We start from the raw sequence: 21839 nt of genomic DNA, 5'->3' as shown, positions 1-21839 counted from the left end.
CGGAGAGCTATGAGAAGAGCAAGAGGGAAGGCAGATGTTTCGAAAACATTTTCAGCCATAATGGGATGTCCTTTTTAAGGACTCTTTAAGAAAACTTAAAAAAAGGTTTCCAAAAAATAAAAATAATTAAAAAACCATTTGGAATTTTCTTAGCTGGACATGGGGAATTTATTTCTCGATTTTATTTTGTTTGTTTTTTATTTTTTGTTTTATATATTTTTTTGTAACAAAAAGGATTCGTTGATTTTTGTAATTTTTGGAGTTTTTTTTTTAAATTAATTGCATAAATAAGTTGTAAGTGTAGGATGTGTTTTGGATCAAATGATTTATCTGCTATCAAAGGACACACTCCCATACACACAAACACACTGACACACACACACACACAAACAAGCAGGCACACGATTATTCATGATTTTTGTTTTTTTTCTTTAAGGACTTTTACAAAATAAAACCAGGTTCGATCAAGGCAATCTATATCAGATGAGGAGGATGTCCTGGGGATATCCTCGACTTTGTTTTATTTGTTTTGTTTTTGTTTTTTGGGTCTCTGATTCGCAACCGATCCATTCTTCTTGCTTTTTTTATCCGATTCCGATTCGACTTTCTTTATAAATACATTTTCAATGTTTCAACAACAACAATTGAATTCTCATATGTGTGTGTATAAATATATTCTATAATGCCTAACGGGCTAATTTACAATTGTACCTCTCTCTCTCTCTCTAAAATATCTATATATAGCAAGTATATACTATATACCATATATAACAATATAGTATATATGTTGTGGTATTGTGTGATTTAATTTTTTGTTAGAAAGCTTTTTAATTTGTCATTTTTTGTTGAAATATGCAATTGCCTTTCTCCAAAAATGATCATCATTTTGCGAGCTTATAAGAACTATGCTATATATATATATATATAACTTTTTTTTTTTTTAATCTGAAATTTTTTAATCCTTTATTTTATATTTTTTTTTTAGAATTCCTTAGAATGGAACAGAGGCCACCAGAGGCACCGAGAACACCAAATAATTTGATTGTTTTGTTGTTGGATTTGCTTTTGTTTTTGCTTTTGCTTTTATGTTTTTGTTGTTGTTATTAAAAATTAGCATTTTTAATTTTTTGTGTTTTTATTTTTTGAAATGTGTGTATTTTGTGTATTTATCTGTTTTTTTTTTTTTAATCTGTTTTCTTGTGTAAATATATAATATATACAATTTAGTTTTTTTTTAAGTGATTAAATTAATAATATAAAATTAGTACTATAAAGTATATCTCTGTATGTGTTTGGAGTTGGATGTGTGTGTGTGTATATATGAGAAGGAGGTGTGTGTGTGTGAGAATACAAAAATGGTTATAAATTAGGATCTGTGTCATATATTCTAGAAATATATATATGTAGATTTGGGTATAATTGGATTATTGAAATGCTCCTGGGTTTCTGTTCTTTTTTTCGGTTTTTTTTTAAGGTAATTGTTTTTGGATTCGTGCAATTATAAGTTAAGATCCGGTCCGGTCCTATAAGGATTATCAGCAGCATTAGTATTTTTGTGCTCTGCATTTCCTCTTAAAAAATAATTCTGTTTTTATTTTTTAAATTATTAGTTCGTGCTTGTGGATGTGTGAGGGTCTTGTTGTAGTTGTTGTAGTTCTTCTTGTTGTTGGTGTTGGTGTGTAAATATTTAAATCTTATAAATCTATAAACCATTTTTATTTTTTGCATTTTTTTTTTTTAGATCTAGCAATTTTGGTATCTATAATACACGAATCGCATGTGAATATTTCCGATAAAATCTAATAAAAAAATATATATATATATATCATATTCTACATACAATAATAGAGTAGCATAAGTTTATAGAGTATAAGGTATAGCTCTTAACTCTAATCTAATATATATAATCTGCATATATGCATCATCATCTGCATCATCCTTTCTACATCCTTGTTCATCATCCTGCATCTGTTGGGTTTTAATTCTTACAATTATAGAGCTTAGATCTTAATCGTATCCGTATCTCTCGAAATCTTTTTTTGTTGTTTTTTTTTTATACACAATCCACGTTATGTAATCCTTAGTAATAATCTTGATTTTCTCATCTTGTTCCGTCTGCTTTTCGTTTAATTTCCTAAAAACTAGGGTTTTTTCTTCAGATCCTGGCATTTATGGTCACCTCGTGCTCTGAAGCTCCAATATCCGACTGCTTCTCCTTCGCCCAATGCTGCTCCTCGGTGTTGGGGTTATCGCTCCTTGTCAGTCCTTTGAGGACCCACTGCCACCACCACCGCCTCCTCCTCCTCCCAAATCGCCACTACTGCTGCCACCCATTTGCTGGGGTATCACCGTCAGACTCTTGGGTATCTTCGACATGATGGCGTTCTCGATGAGCTTCTGCTGGTGCTGCTGATGCTTGATGTTAAAAATGCTTGTGGCCGCCGCCTTGCTGCTCGTGGCAGTGGCTGGTTTTCCGGTAAAATGCGGCAACTTGGTTCCTCCTCCTCCTCCGCCGCCGCCGCCGCCTCCATTGCCGTTCAAGAGATACTGATTCGAGTCGGGAAAGTTCTTCCACAGCCAGGAGTTGTTGCTGTTGTCCATGGGATTGGGCATCAGTGAGGAGTAGTTGGGCGCCTGGCTGCCGATCTGGGGATTGGTCAGTGCCGGCATTTTTGGCGGCAGCCTCGCTAGCCGCAGACCAGCGCCCACACCACCGCCACTACCTGCTCCTCCAGATCCACCGCCGCCAGGCTGCAGGCTCGGCATATGCTGTTGCTGTTGTTGTTGGTGTTTCTGTTGCAACTGTTGCAGTTGCTGGCGTGCCGTTTGCTGGTGGGCTAGCTTCAACATACTGGAGAAGGCAGCCACCGTTGCCGAAGCTGCTGAGCTCTGTTGCTGCTGCTGCTGCTGCTGTTGCTGTTGTTGTTGTTGCTGCTGCTGGGCGTTCTTTAGCTTGGCATTGTTGGCCTTAAGCATCTGATCCCTGAGCAGCTTCTCCCGCCGCAGAATACACATCCGATTGTAGTCAAAGATGGAGATGAGGTATGGCTTACCGCCGGACTGCACCTGGACCAGGGCCGGCAATCTTCGCCCGTCGGCGGTTTGGTACAATGCATGCGACTTGTTGGGCACCTGATCCTCCAGCGGAATCAGGGTGGGCTTCCAGCTCTTGCTCTCGTGCCGCTCCTGGGGCGTCAGCGTATCGGGCAGTATAACGACATTGGGCGGCGGGGGACCACCACTGGCTCCACCACGATTGCCTGAGGGCCCACCGCCTCCAGCTCCACCAGATGCTGTTGCGCCGGCTGCTCCAGTACGTGGCAGTTGCAGCCTCTTGCCCGACAGGTTGCCTAGCAGGCTGTTGTTGGCGGTGGCGCTGGCCCTCCTCCGATGCAAGCTAATCAGCTCCGGCGGGGAGTTGAGCAGTTGGGCGACGCCCGATGGCTTTTGGGGAGCTGACGCATCCGATCCCTGCTGCTGATGGTTGGCGGCAGCTTTCTGCGTGTTGCCCAGCATCTTGGCCATGTCCAGGAGCTTCTTGTGCTGCTTCTGGTCCTGGGCCTGCTTGTTGGCCAGCGAGGCGATCGAGGGCACCGACGTGATGGACGCCATCGACGGAGCGCTGCCGGCTGGCTGGGTCTGCGAGGCGGGTGGTGTCAACGGCACAATCTCGACGGCCTTGTTCATGCCCAGGAGATTGGTCTTCAGGATGCTGCGGCTATTCGCATTGGCGGCGACCAATGGCGGGGCATCCTTGGCTTGCGATTGGGTCTGAGACTGAGACTGGGACTGGGCGGTGGACTTGGTCGTTGGCAGCACCACAGCTACTTCCTCCGTGGCTGTGGAGGAGGCGGCGGTGGCGGCGGCCGATGGCTGGGAGGACTTGTTGTCCTTGGGCCGGGCTATAATCGTCACCGCATTGGAGCTCAGCTGCTTCGTCAGCTTGTCCACACTGAGGCGTTCCACCGGCGACTCCGCCTGCCGTCCATCGCCGCCCGCTCCCGACTCTCGATCCTCCGTGGACTCACCGTCCTCTTCCTCTTCGTCGTCGTCGTTGAGCTCCACCAAGGGGATGACTGGAACCGCGGGCGCCGCCGCCTCCACCGACGACGATGATGAGGAGGGTGTGGTCAAGGCGGTGGCCAGGACACTGATACCACCGGTGGCCGATCCTGTTGACTGGGTTTTCGACGTGCCACCTCCGCCCAGTCCACCGCAGTGACCGTGATCGAAGGAGTTCAGGCGCTGACGCACCGTTTCCGTGTAAACGGATGCATTGGATGAGGCGTGCGGCGCCAGGACAAGATCTCCGTTGCGGTAGTACTTCTCCAGGAGTATCAGATGCCGCAGGAAGGAACTCTGGTTGCCGTATGGCTTCTGCAGCTCCTCCCACAGTCGCCGCGTCGGCTCGTCATACTGGAGGAACGTCTGGACACGCGTCCAGCCCTCCGGTGTCCGCTGACTGCTGCTGCATCCGAAGGGCACCTTAAACTGCACCCCCAGCTCCTCCTCGCCGTGGAACAGCTCACGCATCGATATGTTCGGGTTGCTGCGCAGGACATTCGATATATCGGCACCGGATCCACTTCCTCCAGCTCCTCCGCTGGTCTCCCCTGCCGATCCTGCCCCACTTCGTCCGGTTCCCGCAGCTCCACCGCCTCCTGCGGCTGCTGCTCCGCCCTCTGCGCTCAGATTCTGCTGGAGAATAGCCTGCAGCTTGGACATTTGCTTGCTGTTGGCGTCCGGATTCGTCGTCGAGGAGCTGCTGGAGTTGGAGTCTGTGGGCCCGTCATAGTCCACCACCATGGGCATTTCATGCGAGTCCTCACCAGTCTCAGCCGAGGCTTCCTTGGCGGCATCCACAGGATGGGGGGTTTCCTCCTCATCCGCCTCGGAGACTTCGTGGCTGCCGTCCTGCAGGTTGTGCACCTTGAGGAGCCTTTAATGGCAATGGAATGACAATTAAAACCTTGTGGATGGGAAGCATCTTTAAAGGATCTCACCGTTTCCTGTAGTTCTTGACAAACTCGGCCTTCTGGGACTTGGTACTGTCCGGCGGCTTCATCAGCAGGTTGGCGAAATACCGACACAGCTTGCACACGGCCGTGCCCATGCCCAGTTGCACTGGGATACCCATCTCGGAGAGCGCCTTCTCCAACCGATCCGTGTCCTGCTGGAAGAATGCGGGAATTTTTATATTTTGGAAGATAGGGAGGGGGGAAGAGATCCTTCCACTCACCGTGGTTATGTTGTACATGTGGTTCTTGCCCAGACGCCGCTTGCACAGCACACAGCCGGAGAACTGGATGACGGTGTTGTAGTGCGCCTCGCACAGCCAGACGATGGAACTGCCCGCCGGTATTTCCAGGTTCAGTTGGAACTTTTTCACGCTCTTGCGGATGCACTTGCGCCGCAGCGAGTGACTCGCCCCCTCGGCGCAGTCTTTGACGGCGCAGGCACGCTGCTGGAGGTTCCCGCCGCCGCCCGAGCCCACAGCCGACGAGCCAGCAGTCCCGGATCCCTCTGCTCCCGATGGATCTGTAAGTCCGCCGCTGCCATCGCCTGCGAAATGCTTCTCCACATTACCCATGGTCTCGAGATGGCCGGGAGCCGAGAGGCGTTTCTTGTAGGAGGGGGCATTGGCTCGACGGTCCACGTGCCGGAAACAGGCGTCGCACAGGCAGTTGTCCACCGTGAGTTTCTCCTCATCTGCAAAGCAGGAGAAGGCTAAAGATTAGCTCGAGAATCTGAAGAATGTGACGGAAACTTACTGGCTAGGATCTTCTGCTGGCGCTCCACGGACTTGATCTGTCCCACATGGCAGGGCGTGTCATAGAGTCCGAATTTTCCGCTACAGTAATAGCACTGATCCTCGCACAACCGTCCCGGATGGAATTTGAACGAGGAGGCCTTCTCGGGTATGAGGATCTTCTCCTTCTCGTCCTTCTTGACCATCTGATAAAAGCCATGTTCGCCCTGACCCAGGCCCTCCGAGTGAGATGAGTCTGTTGGAAGAGCAAAGCCCACAATTAGAACCATGTGTAGGATCGTCCGTGTTCGTCGTTTACAGTCCGAGAGGGGGGGGGGGGGAAATGGGGGATGAGGATGCTAGTGACGGTGCCATATGTACAGTGCAGGACGATTGATGGAATATATGTATGTGGGGTTCCCAAAATGGAGGATGAAGGAGCCACAAAATGAAACAAAAAATCAAAGAACTTCTGGAGAGGATTCTGACATGTTGCTGGACAGGATTGGTTTGGTTTATTGTCCCCACAATGAAAAGCAGACAGCCAACTGGCTTATGGAATCGATTGGACTCGAATTGGAGCACGAGTTCATGGATGATGGGATGATCTTGGAATGGATCATAATACGCACTGTACTGGACCGAAGAATGGTGGCTACCACCGTGCGAGGAGGCTACCGTAGAGTGGTTGTTAGTTGAGCTGAAACGGTTATTGGTCTTTCGGCCGGGATTACCCGTAGTTACACCACTCGACTTCTGCGCACCTTCGTTCTGGAAGAGAAAAAGAGAAACCATTAAGTATTTGGCCAAAAAGGAGTAGGAGTCTAGTGGATAACTCACCTCGTTCTGGATGGTGTAGTAGGAGTCTTCCGTTGGCTGGTCGGCGGATCGGTCCGCTGCACCGTGTCCCCGGGCACGACCCTTCTGGAATGTCATCTTCAGCGATTGCCGGCGCACTCCGGCCCCGGCTCCCGTTGCCGCTCCCACGCCGGCGGCGCCCAGAGCTCCGCTCGACTTGCGCGTCGCACTGCCCACCGAGGAGGATGCGGCCGAGACGGACGACCCGCCACTGCCGTGGATCACAGTGCCGGTGGGGAGGCCACTGCTGCCGCCGACGCCGCCGTTGCTGCTCCTGTTCAGCTTGATCACCGTCTTGAGGGTGCCGCTGGACTCGACGTGGGTGGCACTGCTGCCGCCGCTTCCGCCGCCGCCCCGCGCCCCCTGCCGCTTGTGCTGGTGGTGGTGGTGATGATGCTGTTGCTGGAGCTGCGCCTGGCGAGTGTGGGCCTCCTGCAGGTCCTGACGGCGCTGCTCCGCCGCCTGGAGCGTCAGCAGGCCCAGGTTCTGCAGGTGGATCTCCTGCTCCCGCCGCTGCTGCTGCTGCTCCTCGTCGTCCTCCTGCTTGCCGTTGGGCTTCTCCTCCAGCTCCTCATCCTCCTGGTCGACGTCCATTTTCTCCGTCAGCTGCAGCTCCAGATGCTTGACCTGCTCCTCGTCCTTCACCGCCAGCTGCTCGTCGTCGTCGTCCTTGAGCGACAGCTGGATGTCCAGACCCTCGGAGGCAGTGGCGTCCGCCGAGGTGGACAGGTTCTCCTTGTTTTCCTCCGGGAACTCCACCTTGTCCACCAGCAGTTGCTCCGCCTGCTCCGTTATGTCCAGGAAGTACTTGTTAACCATGACAGCAACGACCTCGTCCGTGCCAACCTCCTCCTCCAGCTCGTCCTCCAGCTTGGCGACTCCCGCCTGACTGAGCGGATTTCCCGTGGCGTCTAGGACTCCCTCCTGGACCAACTTGTCTATTATCTCGTGGTCAGAGTCCTCATAGCTATTGGGTTTGGTCTGCCGCACTTCTGGGTCCTCCTCCGTCTCCTCCTCCTCCACATCCGGCGCCGGTTGCTCCTGCTGGGCTGCTCCATTGAGGAGCAGGCCATGGTCGAGTAGCACCTCGGATCCCTCGCCGCTGTCGTCCAGTCGCAGGTCGCCCGTCTTCATGGAGCCTATCGAGATGGAGTCATCCGCCTCGGCTGTGATTTCCGCCAAAGCTTCAGCGACGATTTCCGTCTCCAGATCGACTTCCGGTTCCTGCTCCACAATCTTTGCCGCCTCGCCCTCCGGCTTGGACTTCTTACTGTCCGGCTTGTCCGATTTGGGCGACTGGGCCGAGGCGTTCACCTCTCCATCCTCGACCGCCATCTCCTCCGTCTCCGCGGCATTGCTGCTGACCGTTTGCACGATCTCGCCCAGCTCAGGGTCCTTCTCGATGCCCAGATTGTTGGCCAGGAACTCGGGCTTCTTGTAGAAGTTCCGCACACTGACGGCGCTCACACCCTCGCTGACCATCTCCGGGCTGAGGGACGGCGCCTTGCCCACCACGGTCGTGGCAGAACCCGTTCCCGTTGCCGTGTCCCCAGCTGGCTGGGAGGCGGACGCATCCTCGGGCGGGGGCAGCAGGTCCTTGGGTTTCGCCGGATCCGTTTCCACGGTCAGCGGTTCAATGCAGGAATGGCCATTCGATCCAGACGAGGCTGGGGCTGTTGCGGAGCATGCACCCGTAGAGGTGGAGGGCAGGCTGGTCTCCGCCAGCAGGAGGCTGTCATCGAACTCGGCAGTGAGCTTCTCCCGTTTGATGTCCGCCGCCGCCAGCAGGAGATCGTCCATGGAGGAGGCCATGCTGTCTTTGGAGTCCTCGTCCGCAGCTGTGCCGCCCTGGGAACTGGTTGCCAGCGAGCTGGCCGACGCCGTTTTCCGCGTACTGCTGCCCACCCGCCGCCGTTTCGGAGGCGCTGCCGGCTCCTGGGCTGGTGGCGTTTGGCCGATGACACCCGGAGACCCAGCCTTGCTCAGCCGCGTGGACCGCGTCGAGGTAACGGCCGCTGGCGAGGCGGAGTTCCGGTTCTGCGGCCGTCCACGACCACGTCTCGTCCCGCCGGAAACCGGAGCCGGAGCTGCAGCGGCCACCGGCGTTGTTGTGCCCACCGCTTCGCTGGTCTCCAGTGGCTCCTGCTTGATGGGCACATCCTCCTCGGCTGCCGGCGCCTCCGCCTCCTCGGTTTTCACCACCTCCACCTTGCTGTACTTGGCGGCATTGCTGGCTTCCGCTTCGGCTTCCGCATCCTCGGAACGCTTTCGTTTCACGGCCGGTTCCAGCGGAGGTGCCACCGTCTGTGCCTTCTTCCGGCGACCGCGAGCTGTTGTTGGTGGAGGCTGTTGCTGGGGCTGCTGCTCCGCTGCTGCCGCCGCCGCTGCTGCTGAGGATGTGGCCGCCAATGTGGTGGCCGCCGTGGCGGCTGCTGCCACCGCAGCGGAGGAGGAATTGGCGGCGAAGCCCAAGGTGGAGGACTGGCGGCGATTGCGGGTCACTCGCGTATTGGTGACCTGCTCCTGGGCGTGGGATTTGCGGGTCACTCGGTTGCAGGTTGTGGGTGTAACTGGCTCCTTCTTGTCCTTCTCCTTCTCCTTTTCTTTCTCCTTCTCCTTCTCTTTATCCTTGTTCTTTTCTTTATCTTTATCGTTGTCCTTGTCCTTATCCTTATCCTTTTCTTTATCCTTGTCCTTATCTTCCTCCTGGGTCTTCAGCTCCTCCTTCTCCTTCTCCTTTTCTGTGTCTTTTGTGTCTCTGTGGTCTTTTTCGTCCGCGGGAGTTGCTCCTGGCAAGGACTCTTGCTCCTGGCTGCTCTCCGCCACTGGCTCCTCCGACACCTGAACTGGCGCCGGCCCCGGCGTTGAAGCTTCTCCAGTTACTGGAGTTACAGTGGCCTCCGCCTCCTCGGACTTGACTTCTTTGGCTTCTTTCAGATCCTTGATGGACTTGCGTCCTCGTATAACCGGTGTCACCGCCCGCTCCACGGAACTCTTGCGCTGACTACCCACTCCCGCCGACTCTTCGGCTTCCCCGCCGGCTCCATCGCTGCCGACAGAGATGTCCCGGCGGGCGGTCGTCGGTGAGCTGAGCAGGAGCAGGGGCGACGAATGGCGAGTGATTCTCATGCTGGTTGTGGTGGGCGTGGCCACTGGCGTGGGCGTTCGCGTTTTAGGAGCAGGAGATGACTCCTTCTCCTCCTTGGCCTCCGCCTCCTTTTCATTGGTTTCCATTTCGGATGATTCTCCACCTGCTCCTTCTCCTTCTTCACCTCCAGCTGCTGCTTCTTCTTCTCCTTCCACTGGTTTAGCGGCTTCGGCTGTGTCTGTGGAGGATGGTGGCACAGTTTCATCTGCATCCATGGGTGTGGGCGTGGATGATGTATCCTCGCCAGCTTCTGACGAAGACTCCACTGGTCCACTAATGGTGGTTGGATTATCATTGGCATTTGCATTGTCGTCCAGGGCACCTCCATCGACTCCAACTCCGCCGCTAGCACCACCGCCACCGCCTCCTGATTTCCGGCTAGACATTCTCGAGGGGCCCTGGGCAGCTGAGGCAGACGTTGCTGCTCCTATGATGGCTCCCCTGTGGCCGCCTCCTCCGGCGCCTCCCTGGCGAACAGTTGCTGCTGCTCTGCGCGATCCGATGCTGTTTTAATCCAGTTCGAGTCGCAGTGATTTGGTCCCATTGGTTGTCTTTAATGTGAAGGATTACCTGTAATTGAAAGGATATATCTATTAAGGGGGGGGTACTACTTAAGATTGCAATAAAAATGAAGGATATGAAAGGGTTTAGTGGTTATTTCTTAAAAGGGAAGAGCTAGTACTAGAGTTGGCTAGTTCTATTACTTATACGCCCTGTGGTACCAATCATGAAAGGGTCGGAAAGCTTGCCTGGAGGGGATTATGAGTTAAAAAGGATAATACTTAAGGTCCTTTTTTATTCTCTCCTCTCTAGACTTGAAGAGAGACTAAAAATCTATAAGAATAGTCTTCCATTTAAGGATTATCTTAATATTTCACGACCATCACCAAAACTAGACAACCCTATAGCCTAAAAGTGCTAATTTTTAGCTCATATTCCTCCTCAAAATAATAAACGAAAGAAATCCAAATCTAGGCTAAACCAAATATCTAATTGAAAATGGCTTTTTAATGGCTCGACTCTCTGTTGGCTTTCACCTGGCTTCTTTCGGAGTTTCCAAAGCCCCCAACCATAAGTACCATAAACCGGCAAAGATGCAGCAAGAGGAGCGAGCTTGGATGGCAAATCCAAAAAGGATAATAATATCCCTCTTGCCAGACGGTAAACGGATGCCGACTAGAACATTAAACATTAAACATGCTTCTGCGGTTGGCACAGCAAACCCCAAGCTCTCCTCTCCTCGTCCCCACACTTTGGAATACTAAAAACAAGTTTTGGCAGCAGCTGGGAGCTTGGGGAGCTGCGAGAATGCGAGGAAAGCGAAACGGTAAGAGAGAGACTCTGACAAGAAAGAAAGAAGAGAGCGGGGAGGTGGTTGGAGGGGGGGAAGACAGGGTGGCAGGCAGGGAAGACGGGGGAGACTGGAGCTTTAGCAACGCCAACAAGAAGACGAAGAAGAAGAAGCGAAAGAGCATTGGCAAATAAAGGGGCATGTGTTGAATAATCCTCGAAGAATTGATCAAGTATCCTTGGCTTGCTCGTGCTGTTGTTGTTGTTGTTTTTATTGCTTTATGGTGCTGCTGGGCTATTCTTCTTCTTCGTCTTTGATCCGGATTTTGACAGGCGCCATTTTAGTGTGACCAGGCCACGGGGCCAGGGAGAGAGAGGGAGAGTGTAAGAGGGCACGAGCGTGGCATTTGGTTGCTTTTGAAATGGATTGCCTTTTTGGTTTTGGTTTGGAATTGCATTTTGCACCGGCGACCTTTAATTTCCACCATTTTCACTAACACTAACAAAAACACACACACAGACAGACAGACACACGCATTGTATAAAGCCCCGCAGTACAACACACATGCAACGCCACCACCCTCTGAAGAAAATCACAATGGCAGCGAAGCGAACGAATAAAGGAAGTAAAAGCAAATGGCAAATAACAAAATGAAGACCCAGTTTGGTGTGTGTATACACCATTAAGTAGAACTCACACACACACACACACACACCTTTGAAAGCAAGCACGCTGTGTGCAAAAAAAATAAATAAATAAGAAAAAAAAAAAAAGATTGTAAACACTGATACAGGCAACGAAGTAGCGGAGGAAGAAGAAACGGAAACTGGCCGCACAATTTTCACAAAAGCGGAAAAGTTGTCAAAAGAATTGCCAGTGTTGCCACCAGGTTGCGGTGTCGCTCTCACTCACACTCACGCATGCAAAAACGAAAAAAAAATTAAAATAAATATGAAAAACCGTTCAGCAGTTGCAACAAAAAATTCAGGCAATGGGGAGCATTATTATTGATGGGGACGACACTGGGTGTAGAGAGCGGGGATGGGGGAGGGACACACACACGAAAATTGGTAAAGTAGAGTTTTATGAATTTCGATGCGGCAGCGGCAACGGCAACGGCAACGGCTGCTTTCTGTTTCTGTTTTTTCCGCTTCTCGTTTTCTTTCGCATGACGCGCGAACCGTCCGAACAGCAGCAGCGCTCACTTGTCTCTTTCTTTTTACACAAACACTAACGCAAAAACCGAACGCTACGCGAATACTTTACTTACTTTTTAATTCTCTTCTGATTCTACTCTGTGTGCTCTACACTCTGCTCAGGCATCCATTTGCGAATTTTCCGCATTCATTTTCCTTTTTTTAATTTTTGTTTTCTTTTTTTTTTTTTTTTTGCTTTCCTGCTGTTTTGTTTTTTTTTTTTGGGTCCAGGACACCGATTAATGCGGTGATTATTTTATTAATTCCCCCCTTCACTGGCTACGCGGCCCACAAACACTCGGCACCCAGCAGACGCAGGAGCAGGAGAACAAACAAAAAAAAATAATAATAATAATAAAATAAAATGCAGAACCCGAACCGAGAGTGAGTTGTGAACGCAAACACGGTGCGAAGCGAAATAACGAGCGAGAGCGTCGTGCGCTGCTGCTGTCTTGCTGGCTATGCTCTATCTCTCTCGCTTCGCTACACTATCGCATTCGATTTGTCCTGTTTTTTTTTTCTTCTTTTATTAAGGGGGTGGCAACTCAGGATCAGGACTCTCTTGACACGAATTTTTGAGGTTAATGGAGATTTGGTTCATAATAATGTTATGCAATAAATATATTTTGGCTTAAATGGGTTTTAGAATCTACAACTCTACAGTTTTTAGAATCTAAAACATTTACAGTTTTAAAAGGTTTTTTAAAAAATATTTATGAACATATATTGTTTTTGTAGATATCATAAATGAGCCATTATATTGTGTATCATTTAATAACCCTTATAATTTTTTAAACATCATTTAATATAAGAAATAAGATTTACTTTATTTAATATTTCTTCAATACGCATGTAATTTTATGCAATATATTTGATATGTATAAAAATTTAAGGATATACTTTAGAATGATATACCTTTTCCTTTTCGAAATATTTATTATCGTTTCATTTTTGTTACTTTTCCATCATTTTACCTCAAAAATATCACAATTATTTGCAACCAAACAACCAAGAATTTATAGAAAATCACTTGAAAAATAAAATAGAATAATTTTCCAGTTGGAAAACCTGTAAGCACCATCATAAAATATACAGAAGAAAAAGGACGAGATTTGTGACATGTTTTCCTGGAAAATTGCTTATGTTTTTAGGGCATTGCCAGGTCGTTGTTATCAGTTTTCCCGGCCTACGTGTTGTTTTTGGCAAATGTTTGCTGCCTCTCGCCGCATGCTCTCTCGCTCTTGCGCGCTCTCGCCGCCGCGCTCACGCTCTTCGGAAACTCGCCGCAAATACTGTGTCTGGCTGTGTCTGCGTCTTTTGTATTGCGAAAGCAAAAAGGACTCCGCCGAAAGGGGGTGGCAGTGTTGCCTAGTCAACGCTTTTGCTCTTACCCAAGCATCCTGTGGCTTTTCCGGAGTTTTTCCTCAACTTGGGATGCTGTGGCGTAGGTTGTTGCTGTCTGTGGCCAGGGCTCTGGGCATGTCCTTGGGCAAAGGGGTTGGGAATCCTGCAAGTGTCAGGTGGCGTATGCTCCTCTTCAACGTCCCCGCCGCACATCCCCCCCTCTTGTCTACCACTCACCATGCAGCCGAACGACTCTAACCCAATTTCCCCCACCCAGGAGGCATTCAAGGACCCTTTTGCGGGTAACTGGGTTAAAGGCAAAGCTTTAATTGTTAGTGGGAAGCGAGGGAATAATCAATAGCTTTTTGCAACGCCGTGGCATTATTATGCACTATTCTTGCTCTGTCTACACGATTTCTTGGGAAAAGCAGAAAAGCGGAAAAGCAGAATATGAAGAATATAAGAAAATGTGGAAAAGTGTTTTTCCACCGAACTGGGTCAAGTGGGCTGAGCTGGCTGAGCCTGGCAGGATACACGATGGCAGCATTGCCGCCATGCCATGACATCATCAATTAGCCACGAAGGCCGCCCTTCGATCGATTATCCTTCACATTAAAAATTGAGATCAATATTTAGAGGGGGGATGGGGACTGTTCATTCAGAAACCATGTTTTTTTTTTCTTTATCAAATAATCGCCGATAGAAGAAGGGCTAACGAACGAAAAAAGTTCATTGCCTAATGGCTAGGAAAATGTGGCATGGCTCTATTTTGGCCATTTGCATTACGCCCACTCGATTAATTTCACCTAGAAATTGTTTCTTCTTTTTTGGTTTTTGTGTGTGTTTTTTTTTGTTGCGAGAGACGCATTTACATACATTACACACATACACACATGGCTTTGTTGTTGTGTGCGTGCGTATGTGTGTGTATTTGTGGAAAAAAATGGCCGACAAATGCCACGCAGCAAAGCAGAAGCAGCGATAGGCAAAAGGCGAAAGCGAATATAAGGCACAAAGCAAAGCACATTCAGCGATAGGTGGATTGGATAAAAAGAAAACTTCCGGCAGAGCCAAAGCTCAACGAAAAATCGAAAAAAAAAACAGTCATTATATGAGTCTGTGTATATACAAATACAATTATAACAAAAAAAAATACAATATGAAAACCCACGTGAATCAGAGAGAGAAAACAAGAGAGGCAACGGAAAGAGCGTGCAAGAAGGAGAGAGAGCGCCAGCGGCCGCCTGTGATCGCGGCGAATTCAGAGTTATGAGAAGTCTTGTATTTTTAAGCGATTTTCCCTATTTTCCAGCTTGTGTGGCCCCCCCCAATTCGCAGACGGCTAGAAAACAGTTAAATTCCACACGCAAACAAAGCTTTTATGACCACAAAATCGCACACATGCATACTATTCCCCCCACCATAGCCGATACACCACCTTTGCCACGACAGACTCTCTCTCTTTCTCTCGCTGCTCTTTTTACGATTTTCGGAGGCTTTTTTCTTCTACTTTGAGTCTAATTTTTATAATATTCTCCTTTGAATATGATTCTAACTAATGTTTTCTAAATGTTTTATGTAAAAAATACCCCTTTTTGATGGTTTTTGATAGCAAAAGATCGAATGGAAAATTTGGTCATTAACAGAGGGTTCTCTCGTTCGCCACCGCCCCTCCCCCCTGACGCATACTACCACTGGCATTTTACTCGCCTGTTTTTCAAGGCAATTTCTAAAGAAAAGAGTCTCTAAGTGTGTTTCAAAGAAAAAGCCAAAGCCCTTTTAATGAAAGACTATAGAGTTTGCTTCATAAATTGCATTATATTCATAAAAATCGTATATTTTAATCATTAATTTCATTTTTCGGATCGTTTACAGAGTGCTGTTAAGCGCAGATATGCCCGATGTAAGCCCCCTGTTAAAAATCTTTGGTATGTTTTCCGCAACATACAAAAAATACCTTATAACTAGCGATAGATTTGTTAAGTCTGGAAGAATACACTGATGAACACAACATTTTTGAGTCGAAGTCCCAAATGACCCAAATGAAATGTTAAAAAAAATAGATCAAAAATTTTATTTTGAGAATGGGACGCAGAATTGCTCAGAATCGTTTGAGGTATTCTTTTTTAGGATCGGATGGAAATTGGCAAAGATATGGCGTTTTCTAGGGGCGATTTTGGGTATTTTCGATTTTCTCCATTCTTGTCACCCAGAAAATGTTGAAAAAAATCGATCGAAAATTTTGTTTTGAGATTGGAATGCAGAATTACGGAGAATCGTCCCACAAATCGTTTAAGGTATTCCTTTTTAGGATCCGATGAAAATTGGCAAAGATATGGCGTTTTCTAGGGGCGATTTATGATATTTTCGATTTTCTCCATTTTTCAAGGGGGTAACCCAGAAAATTTTGAAAAAAATCGATCGAAAATTTTATTTTAAGATTGGAACGCAGAATTACGGAGAATCGTCCCACAAATCGTTTAAGGTATTCCTTTTTAGGATCGGATGGAAATTGGCAAAGATATGGCGTTTTCTAGGGTCGATTTGTGGTATTTTAGATTTTCTCCATTTTTGGAGGGGGTCACCCAGAAAATTAAAAAAAAAATCGATCGAAAATTTTATTTTGAGATTGGAAAGCAGAATTACTCGAAATCGTCCCACAAATAGTTTAAGGTATTCCTTTTTAGGATCGGATAGAAATTGGCAAAGATATGGCGTTTTCTAGAGTCGATTTGGGCCATTTTCGATTTTCTCCATTTTTGAAGGGAGTCACCCAGAAAATTTTGATAAAAATCGATCGAAAATTTTATTTTGAGATTGGAACGCAGAATTACTCGAAATCGTCCGACAAATCGTTTAAGGTATTCCTTTTTAGGATCGGATGGAAATTGGCAAAGATATGGCGTTTTCTAGGGTCGATTTGTGGTATTTTAGATTTTCTCCATTTTTGGAGGGGGTCACCCAGAAAATTAAAAAAAAAATCGATCGAAAATTTTATTTTGAGATTGGAAAGCAGAATTACTCGAAATCGTCCCACAAATAGTTTAAGGTATTCCTTTTTAGGATCGGATAGAAATTGGCAAAGATATGGCGTTTTCTAGAGTCGATTTGGGCCATTTTCGATTTTCTCCATTTTTGAAGGGAGTCACCCAGAAAATTTTGATAAAAATCGATCGAAAATTTTATTTTGAGATTGGAACGCAGAATTACTCGAAATCGTCCGACAAATCGTTTAAGGTATTCCTTTTTAGGATCGGATAGAAATTGGCAAAGATATGGCGTTTTCTAGGGGCGATTTGGGCCATTTTCGATTTTCTCCATTTTTGAAGGGGGTCACCCAGAAAATTTTGAAAAAAATCTACCAAAAATTTTATTTTGAGGTTGGAACGCAGAATTGCGGAGAATCGTCCCACAAATCGTTTAAGGTATTCCTTTTTAGGATCGGATGGAAATTGGAAAAGATATTGCGTTTTCTAGGGGCGATTTGGGCCATTTTCGATTTTCTCCATTTTTGAAGGGAGTCACCCAGAAAATTTTGATAAAAATCGATCGAAAATTTTATTTTGAGATTGGAACGCAGAATTACTCGAAATCGTCCGACAAATCGTTTAAGGTATTCCTTTTTAGGATCGGATAGAAATTGGCAAAGATATGGCGTTTTCTAGGGGCGATTTGGGCCATTTTCGATTTTCTCCATTTTTGAAGGGGGTCACCCAGAAAATTTTGAAAAAAATCTACCAAAAATTTTATTTTGAGGTTGGAACGCAGAATTGCGGAGAATCGTCCCACAAATCGTTTAAGGTATTCCTTTTTAGGATCGGATGGAAATTGGAAAAGATATTGCGTTTTCTAGGGGCGATTTTGGGTATTTTCGATTTTCTCCATTTTTGAAGGGGGTCTCCCAGAAAATTTTGAAAAAAATCGATCGAAAATTTTATTTTGAGATTGGAACGCAGAATTATGGAGAATCGTCCCACAAATCGTTTAGGGTATTCCTTTTTAAGATCGGATGGAAATTGGCAAAAATATGGCGTTTTCTAGGGGCGATTTGGGGTATTTTCGATTTTCTCCATTTTTGAGGGTATAGGGTATGGATATATATAAGTAGATTTAGAATTTCTTAAGGACTTTTAGAATAGTGTAAATTCCTAAGATATACCCTTCGCAATGATTACAGAGTGCTGTTAGGCGCAGACGTGCTGTTGTCTCTCTGTTAAAACGCGTTAGTACGTTTTCGCATCACAAAAATACCTCACCCCCTGTTTGATGTTTTGATTTGTTTACTATCTGTGAAAATATGCAAAATATGCATGGAAAATGGCTCTGGTTACTATTAATCTTTGTAACCAAATGTGTAGCTGATGGACAAGACACTTCCGTGCTGCCGGAGGGCTATGTGGATGCAGCACAGCGTTCGACGCACACAAACAACTGGGCGGTGCTGGTGGACGCTTCCCGGTTTTGGTTCAACTACCGGCATGTGGCCAATGTACTCTCCATCTACCGTTCCGTGAAGCGATTGGGCATTCCCGACTCCCAGATCATCCTGATGATCGCCGACGACATGGCATGTAATGCTCGGAATCCTCGTCCCGGTCAGGTCTACAATAACGCCAATCAGCACATCAATGTCTATGGCGACGACGTGGAGGTGGATTATCGCGGCTATGAGGTCACCGTCGAGAACTTTGTCCGGCTTCTTACTGGCCGCACCCAAAACGGTACGGCCCGCTCCAAGAAACTCCTCTCCGATGCCGGCAGCAATGTCCTTATCTACCTTACCGGTCACGGCGGCGATGGCTTCCTTAAGTTCCAGGATTCGGAGGAAATCACCAGTCAGGAGCTTGCGGATGGCATCCAGCAGATGTGGGAAAAGAAACGGTAATCCTTTCCAAGATTAGGTTAAATCCTTCTTGAACTTTTGTGATGTTTTCCGCAGCTACAACGAACTCTTCTTCATGGTGGACACCTGTCAGGCCGCATCGCTTTATGAGAAGTTCACCTCACCGAATGTTCTGGCGGTGGCTAGCAGTCTGGTGGGTGAGGACTCGCTATCGGTGAGTGGCTTTTTGGTTGTGAGACCTTCTGAAATGTAAAGCTTTCCTCTTCCAGCATCATGTGGATCCATCGATTGGCGTTTATATGATAGATCGGTATACTTACTATGCCCTGGAGTTCCTGGAAAAGGTGCAGCCTTTCAGCAAACGCACAATCGGGGAGTTTGTACGTGTCTGAAAAGATTATTATAGATATATAGATATTAAATTGTATCCTTTTGTAGCTGCAAGTGTGTCCCAAGAGAGTGTGCATTTCGACGGTTGGCGTTCGCAAGGATCTGTATCGTCGGGATCCGCACAAAGTGCCAATTACAGACTTTTTTGGTGCCATCCGACCCACTCGTGTCTCTACAGATCGCATTAATGTCACAATGGCCAACGAAGAGTAAGTTTTAATAAAAAACCACTATCATGTTCTCAAAAATAATTAATTATTTTTAGTGATTTCGTGACCAATGATAAGGAGTTGCCTTTAAAAAAACCATTTAAAATTGTTCTTGAATCGCAGTTTCCTTCCGAATTTTTCAAATAGTTTTTACCAAAGAAATGTACGATGAAACGAAAAATTCATGTGATAATATTAATTTTATTCGTAAATACATCATTTCATTATTAATACATGTGTAGTTTATTAAATTTATATGTGATCTCGAATCGTGCTTTAAAAATTCTCAATTATGGGCTTAGTTCCTTCTTAGTTATCTTCATTTTATATATTATTATATTTGCTAACATTTTTCATTTTCATTTCATTATCATTGTCGATTCTGTTTATGTTTCATGTTCTTATTCATTACATCAATGTATCAGTTAAATTATATGCACTTTTTTTTGTATTTATGGTTTTTTTTTTTGGTTTTTTGGTTACCACTACATCAAACGTTCACTAATCAATCAATCAATCTCAATCCATCGTGTAACATTCATATCAAATCCAAAATGAAACAAAAACCATATCGTATAAATACTTATATAAAAGGTAAAAGTCGACATCACCGTCAACTGCTACATTTGAATTAGAAATGCACACTCAAAAAAAAAAAAAAAACACTGTATTCCTATAATTTTTTCGATTCATTATGCTTTTCTTTTTTATATATATATGTTTTATATTTATATTTTTTTTTCACAATTTTCTAATTTGGGTATACACAAATTCAAAGAGTAACAATGGGCCTCTGAAGCGAGATCTCTTCACTCTTTCCTTTAATTAATATTATTAATTTTTTTTTGTTTAGCATATGGAAGGATCTACTTCGTTCTTTTTTTTATTGAATCTTTTTTGAATTATTGATTTTCCTTCCAAAAATCAATACACCATATACATATACACCTAGTATACATATATATATATTTTATATGTAGGGGAGGGGATTTTTTTTATTAATATTATTTTATGAAATTTTTTTTGTTTTTTTTTTTTTTTGTTTTTTGTTTCATTGCATCAGTCCCATAATTTGAGTTGTAGGCTTGGGTTGTTTCCTCAAGATCAAGATCCAGATTTAAGCACCATAAGAAGTTCAAATTGCATCCACGCTATACACTATATATGGGGACTTTATGGATCAGATCACGCACGGTTACGACTCCGGCGGATGCAAATCGATTTCTAAGCAAGCGGATTTTTGGGGTGCCGGATTTTTTTTGGTTTTGTTTGGTTGGGAGTGCTTACTGAAGGTTGAGCATTCTATCCGGAAAGGGGACTATATAGGGTTAGTGGGGGCTGGGTGGTCACCTATGTATGTAAGTCATTAAAATTAGCTAACTAATGTTTATGTCTCGAGACGCCAGATGTATTTACAAAGACACTTTCTTTCTGCAGCGAATCCTCCATCTGGTTAATCAAATGGGGTTTTTTGGAACTAGGACAGGATAGGACTGGGAAGAGTGATATAGGGTCATAGGTTAAAGGGTCCTTTGATTGATTTTTGAATCTCGATTACAATTACATTTAAAGTCTAACACTTATCCGATAACACGCTGTGCAAAAATATTTTTTTTTTCTTCAGATCTCATTGTCTGTTTTTCTGATTTTTTTTTATTTTTTAATTTTTTTATACTCTACAAAAAATGTTAATCCTTATAGCCTTCAGCCCCTTAACTCGTCTTCTTCTTCTGAGAATTTTCAATAATATTTTTTTGTGTGTTTTTTTTTGCCATATTTGTATTCTGTAATTCAGATATATAGATTATTATACATTTTGTAGCAGTTAAGGTAATTGAAAAATATTATTTAAATTTTAAAAACTTGTAATTTTTAAAATATAATATTTTTCAGTTCCCATGACTGCTAAGAAAATGCCTCATATTTGTATATGTACTTAAAATATGCTTGCTATTTGGTATTTTCTTATTTTTTTCATTTATACGTTTTTTTTATTCACTGTTTTTTGTTTTTTTTTAGCTTTTTCGTAAAAAAACTCTCTACAGAAAAAAATCGAAAATAACATTTTGAAGGCAATTTGATGTCAGACTCTTGCATATTTCTCATTTTCTTTTTTTGTTTTTTTTTTGTCTTTTTCTCGGCTTCTTCCGAAGACAATCTTATTTGTTTCTTCTTCTGTTTCTCCATTAGCACATTTTCTTCTCATTTTTTTATCCTTTTTTTCATAAAGGTTTCTTTCAGAAGGAATTTTGGGGCTTTTGGAGGGATCAAGGACACGTTTATTATTTGGGTTTTGCTATCTACATTAAGTATTTCTTCCATTTTCCCTTTCAGGTTCCATTCTTTCCATTAAAAATAAAAGAAAACTTTGATAAAATAATGAATTAAAAAAATAATCAAAAGTGTTGCATATTTTTTTGGGCTTGGGAAAAATGCACTGAGAGATGGCGCCACTGAGACAAGTGTCAAGTAGATAAGGACATCTAAGATCTTTGGGGGGGGGGAATCTAAGATTAAATTAAAAAAAGATAAAAACATATTCAAGAATTACATTTATTCAAAAATGTTGTTAAAAAAATGTATACAGACAGCAAAAAAATCAACAAAATTAATACATTTACAAAATAAAACGTAGTACGGCGACACGATTACGATATATCGTATTAACCGGGTTATACAATAATAAAAAAAAAATAATCCTTTCATTTCTTTTTCTTTTCTTATCTTTGTTTTTGTTTTCTATTTTCTTTCTTTCTCTCTCATTCACTTTCTTCTTGCTTCTTGCTTGTTGGTTTCTTATCTTTCTCCTCT

General features: G+C 45.1%; 2 protein-coding genes across 6 annotated transcripts; one reads left to right on the top strand and one right to left on the bottom strand.

Annotated features, from left to right (window-relative positions):
* Positions 1-137: 137 nt before the first annotated feature.
* Positions 138-12469, bottom strand: east (enhanced adult sensory threshold). Of its 5 annotated transcripts, none has more exons than XM_070276260.1 (7): positions 12317-12469; positions 6590-10325; positions 6382-6520; positions 5772-6005; positions 5240-5727; positions 5004-5173; positions 138-4939 (listed from the first exon to the last, which is right to left on the bottom strand). In XM_070276260.1, exons 2-7 carry the CDS (start codon positions 10139-10141, stop codon positions 2260-2262), a joined length of 7263 nt encoding a protein of 2420 aa, XP_070132361.1. In that variant the 5' UTR covers positions 10142-10325; positions 12317-12469; the 3' UTR covers positions 138-2259. The 5 variants fall into 5 exon arrangements, with proteins under 5 accessions (XP_070132361.1, XP_070132367.1, XP_017096177.3 ...); XM_070276266.1 differs by having other exon boundaries at positions 5004-5170; XM_017240688.3 differs by having other exon boundaries at positions 5240-5709.
* Positions 12470-17818: 5349 nt separating this feature from the next.
* Positions 17819-19259, top strand: PIG-K (Phosphatidylinositol glycan anchor biosynthesis class K). The gene is made up of 5 exons (XM_017240651.2): positions 17819-18467; positions 18526-18643; positions 18699-18809; positions 18868-19028; positions 19085-19259. Exons 1-5 carry the CDS (start codon positions 17884-17886, stop codon positions 19173-19175), a joined length of 1065 nt encoding a protein of 354 aa, XP_017096140.2. The 5' UTR covers positions 17819-17883; the 3' UTR covers positions 19176-19259.
* Positions 19260-21839: the final 2580 nt, after the last annotated feature.

The sequence above is a fragment of the Drosophila bipectinata genome, chromosome XL (genome assembly GCF_030179905.1).
Source record: "Drosophila bipectinata strain 14024-0381.07 chromosome XL, DbipHiC1v2, whole genome shotgun sequence".
NCBI classification, from domain to species: domain Eukaryota; kingdom Metazoa; phylum Arthropoda; class Insecta; order Diptera; family Drosophilidae; genus Drosophila; species Drosophila bipectinata.
This window is presented reverse-complemented; position numbering and strand designations above follow the sequence as displayed.